This window comes from Carya illinoinensis, chromosome 1 (assembly GCF_018687715.1).
Source record: "Carya illinoinensis cultivar Pawnee chromosome 1, C.illinoinensisPawnee_v1, whole genome shotgun sequence".
Taxonomy (NCBI): domain Eukaryota; kingdom Viridiplantae; phylum Streptophyta; class Magnoliopsida; order Fagales; family Juglandaceae; genus Carya; species Carya illinoinensis.
The window spans coordinates 33,541,143-33,545,997 of NC_056752.1; the positions used below are offsets into that span (position 1 = coordinate 33,541,143).

At 43.1% G+C, this 4,855-nt stretch overlaps 1 protein-coding gene across 1 annotated transcript; it reads left to right on the plus strand.

Moving 5' to 3' along the window:
* The first annotated feature begins 269 nt into the window (after positions 1–269).
* LOC122315681 (receptor-like kinase TMK4) lies at positions 270–4,343 on the plus strand. Its single transcript, XM_043131752.1, has 2 exons — positions 270–2,694; positions 3,522–4,343. The coding sequence occupies exons 1-2, from the start codon at positions 420–422 to the stop codon at positions 4,034–4,036; spliced, it is 2,790 nt and encodes a 929-aa protein (XP_042987686.1). The 5' UTR covers positions 270–419; the 3' UTR covers positions 4,037–4,343.
* Positions 4,344–4,855: the final 512 nt, after the last annotated feature.

Consider the following 4,855-nt stretch of genomic DNA (forward strand, 5'->3'; position numbering starts at 1 on the left):
TATATAACTTTTTTATAAGATGTATGGGTACTTTTTATCAAGTATATAGGTATTTTTATAGAATATGTGATGTGGAGTGGTGACTATTAACCTATGAGAAAAATTATTTCAAATATAAAATCATATTATATTATACAAATTTTATATTTAAGTTTGGATAATCAAGAATGCTCTAACAAATGTATCTCCCGATTGGAATAAAAAAAACAAAAAACAAAAGTATCTCCCGCAGCAGTGACCCTTAACCCCACCTCCATGTCACTGTAGCGCTATTTCCGTCCTGGCAGTCCTGCCCCAACCCTCTTGCCAAAATCACATTCAGAGTCGGAGACAACACTCGGTTGCTAGCTGCGCTTCTCTTCTGCTGCGCTTCTCTTCTGTCGTCTCCACAAACATCCCCCTCATCTTTCTCTCTCAAAATGGGTCAGCTGAGATCCTTGCCTCGTCTCACTGCCATCATGTTCTCCGTTCTGATCACTCTTTCATCCTTCGCCACCGCTGATGACGCTGCTGTCATGTCCAAGCTCCTCGCCGCCCTCACGCCCGCCCCATCCGGCTGGTCCGCCACCACTAGCTGCTGCGACTGGAAGAACGTTGGATGCGATTCCAGCAACCGTGTAACCTCTATCAACCTGGCTTCTAAGTCTATCTCCGGCACTCTTCCCTCCGATCTCGGCTCTCTCACCCAGCTCACATCTCTCTCTCTCCAACAGAACTCCTTCTCCGGACCCCTACCCTCCCTTGCCAACCTCTCCTTCCTCCAAGAAGTCTACCTCGACCAAAACGATTTCACCTCCATCCCGCCCAACTTCTTCCAAGGACTCACCAGCCTGCAGACGTTCAGCTTGGACGACAACTCGAATCTTCCAACCTGGACCATCCCCACCGAGTTGACTCAGGCGACTAGCCTGGCTAGGTTTTACGCCAGCAATGCCAGTGTTTATGGGTCCTTACCGGATATCTTTGCCTCCTTCCCTAGTTTGAAGGATCTACGGCTTTCTTACAACAATATCACTGGCCCTCTGCCCAAATCTTTTGGAGGGTCCGGGATTCAGAACCTCTGGCTCAACAACCAGCAAAACGGGATATCTGGTACCATCGACGTTTTGTCTTCAATGACCCAGTTAAGCCAGGTATGGTTGCATAAGAACCAGTTCACGGGTCCGATCCCGGACTTGTCGAAGTGTACAAGCTTGTTTGATCTTCAGCTCCGCGACAACCAGCTCACCGGCGTCGTCCCAGCCTTGTTGATGTCGATCTCGAGCTTGAAGAACATTTCTTTGTCTAACAACGAGCTCCAAGGTCCTTTCCCAGAGTTTCCGAACGGTGTGACTAGCACTATTGACGGCACCAATAGCTTCTGTAAGAATACCCCAGGGCTTTGTGATTCGCAAGTGACGACATTGCTCGAGGTTGCAGCGGCGTTGGGGTATCCGATCAAGCTAGCGAATGCTTGGCAAGGTAACAACGCATGCGACGGTTGGAGTTTCATTACCTGCGATCCTCAGGGGAAGATTACCATTGTAAATTTCGCGAAGCAGGGCTTTTCTGGGACGATCTCACCGGCCTTTGGGAATCTGACATCGTTGAGGACATTGGCTCTGGCAAATAACGATTTGACCGGTTCGATACCGGATAAGTTGGCCACCTTACCGGACCTTCAGGTTCTAGACGTTTCAAATAATAACCTAAATGGGTCTATTCCGAAGTTCGCATCGACGGTGAAGTTTACTTGGACAGGTAATCCGTTGCTTGGGACGACTACCCCGAGCTCTGGAAGTGGAGCCGGAACTCTTCCTACGGACTCGAATAGCACAACGCCGAGTGGTTCTCCGGCTGGAACGGCATCAGGCGGTACTCAGGTCTCACCCGGTATGATTGCTGGTATAGTTATTGCTGTGGTGATTTTCGTTGTGGCTGTATTGTTTGTTTCGATTAAATGTTATCTTGGTAAGCGGCATAGGAAATTTGGGAAGGTGGAGAATCCTGAAGATGGAGTGGAAGTTGTTAAGAATGGCATAATGGGTGGTGTAAACGGGTATGGAGGAGTGCCCAGTGAATTGCAAAGTCAGAGCAGTGGTGATCGTAGTGATCTTCATGTTTTCGAGGGTGGAAATGTAGCTATTTCGATCCAAGTTCTTAGACAAGTAACTAACAATTTTAGTGAAGATAACATTTTGGGTAGGGGAGGATTTGGAGTTGTCTACAAGGGAGAATTGCATGATGGTACTAAGATCGCCGTGAAGAGGATGGAATCTGTGGCAGTGGGTACTAAAGGAATGAATGAGTTTCAGGCAGAGATTGCTGTCCTTACCAAAGTTAGGCATAGGCATCTGGTTGCCCTTTTAGGATACTGCGTTAACGGCAATGAGAGGCTTCTGGTGTACGAGTACATGCCTCAGGGGACTTTGACGCAGCATTTGTTCGATTGGCCTGAGAATGGTTGCTCTCCTCTTACTTGGAAGCAGAGGGTTACAATAGCATTGGATGTGGCGCGTGGAGTAGAGTATCTCCACAGCTTAGCTCAACAAAGTTTCATTCATAGAGATTTAAAGCCCTCTAACATACTTCTCGGGGATGATATGAGAGCCAAGGTTGCGGATTTTGGTTTGGTTAAGAATGCGCCTGATGGCAAGTACTCTGTCGAGACTCGGTTGGCAGGGACATTTGGTTATCTCGCACCTGAGTATGCAGGTAAGAAAAGATGGAGACTTTTAGGTTTTTGTTTTAGTTTACTTACCAAAAAAAGTTCATATTTACCAGCATTTTCTAGTAAAATTACCTGGGATGTGTAGCTTTTTCACTTGTCGAACTTCTGTTATATGCTGACTGGTAGGATTGTAATCAGTTTGTTTCCATTTTTTAATCTAATTTTTTACATTAGGTAAGAAAGATGTTATTTAAAAGTGCTACCTTCTTCTTGGCAACACCCAAAATTCCCAAGAGGGAGGAACGCAAATAGTATTTGTATGATCAGAATGATTGGAAATATTAGCTTCCAATGATAGCATTATATTTTCAGACTTTTAGTAGAGATCTATTTTGGAAACCTTAGTTCTCAATATAAAGTGCCACAAGGAGGATGAGATTTTGATCACTTGCATTCCGTTCACCAATAACTAGTTTTGCATTGTCATATTGTCAAAATTGTATTCTCCAACCAATTTCTTTGTTTGCCGATGAGGCTAGGTGTTATATATCTATACAAAACAACCTTTGGTATTTCCTCTGTAGGGGTGAGCTTTTCTTTTTGTTTGCTTGTGTCATAAGGTTTTCTATCACGATGTTTTCCTGCTAATCATTAACAGTAATTCTTATTTCTGGAAAGTTATTATGAGCACGTCCATGGTTTTTTGTTAACTAATTTTTGTTGTGAATCATCCTTGTCTGCTTTGATGAACTCCACTAGTTTAAGTTGCTCAGATTAGATACTTTTAAATTGTTACAAAAGATTAAAGTGAGTCTTCAAAAGGACATCATAGATTTGATCTCCTTCTTATATTTTCTTTGTTTGTCAACAGCTACTGGAAGAGTGACAACCAAAGTGGATGTCTATGCATTTGGAGTGGTCTTGATGGAGCTGATTACTGGTAGAAGAGCCCTAGATGATACTGTGCCGGATGAGAGGTCTCATCTGGTCACATGGTTCCGTAGGGTCCAAATCAACAAGGAGAATATCCCGAAGGCCATTGATCAAACTCTCGACCCTAACGAAGAGACCATGGAGAGCATATACAAAGTTGCTGAGCTGGCAGGACATTGCACTGCTCGCGAGCCATATCAGAGACCAGATATGGGCCACGCAGTCAACATCTTAAGTCCTCTAGTAGAGCAGTGGAAACCAACTTCTCACGAAGCAGAGGAGAGCTGTGGCATTGACCTACACATGAGCCTTCCTCAAGCATTGCAAAGATGGCAAGCAAATGAAGGTACTTCCACGGTGTTCAACGATATATCCTACTCTCAAACTCAATCAAGTATCCCCTCAAAACCTTCAGGGTTTGCAGACTCATTTGATTCAATGGATTGTCGATGAGTAAAAAAGAAAACAAAAATGCATGGCAAAAAATATTGAAACTGAAGAGGAAGAGGAAAAGTTGGGGCTAGCAAGATCTGAGAAAAAATTGGCAGGTTGCAAAGATGTTTGATCCAGTGGTTTACCAAAGTATGCCCCCCTTTTTGGTTCGTTTTGTTCGTTATTTTCACAATCTATTGATTCTTAAAAGCTAACCAGTTAATATTTGGTGATGGTCAGAGGTTGTATCAGAAATATAGGGGGAAGGGTATAGATATGTATGATATTTTTCATGAAGTTTTCAAACTATTTGTATGATCTTTGAACTTGTGTTGGTGTGCGAACTATTTTTTTTTTTTTTTTTGTTCTTTTTTGCTTTTTGTTTTAATAAGATTCCAATTTGAATGACTCTCTAAGCTGTGTTAAACGGATCTCGGTCTCTTCGGATTGGATGTCATGACTAAGTAATCTGAAAGATGCAGGGGACAGAAAGTGTCTGCCATTCAAAACTCCAAGAGTTTACGTTGACGGCTACCAAAAAGGCTTGCACAATTCTGATTCGTAGGCACCATAGTTCTTGGGTGACTTTTGTGGTTTGATCCAGCTTCAAACGTTTACCTATCAGGATTTTTTGTACGTGATTTTCAACTGGGATTCAACAGCAAACTTCCACCATAACTCATTGCCACCTTGACTTCTATTTCTTTTTCTTTTCTTCTTTTCAAAAATTGAATATGGTATCTGAAGTGGAAGGTGACTGACTAGTGGGTCAATTTCTTTAAATCCCCAACATCATTTTCGAATTTAATGGTTGAGATTTTGCCACAACAAACTTGACAC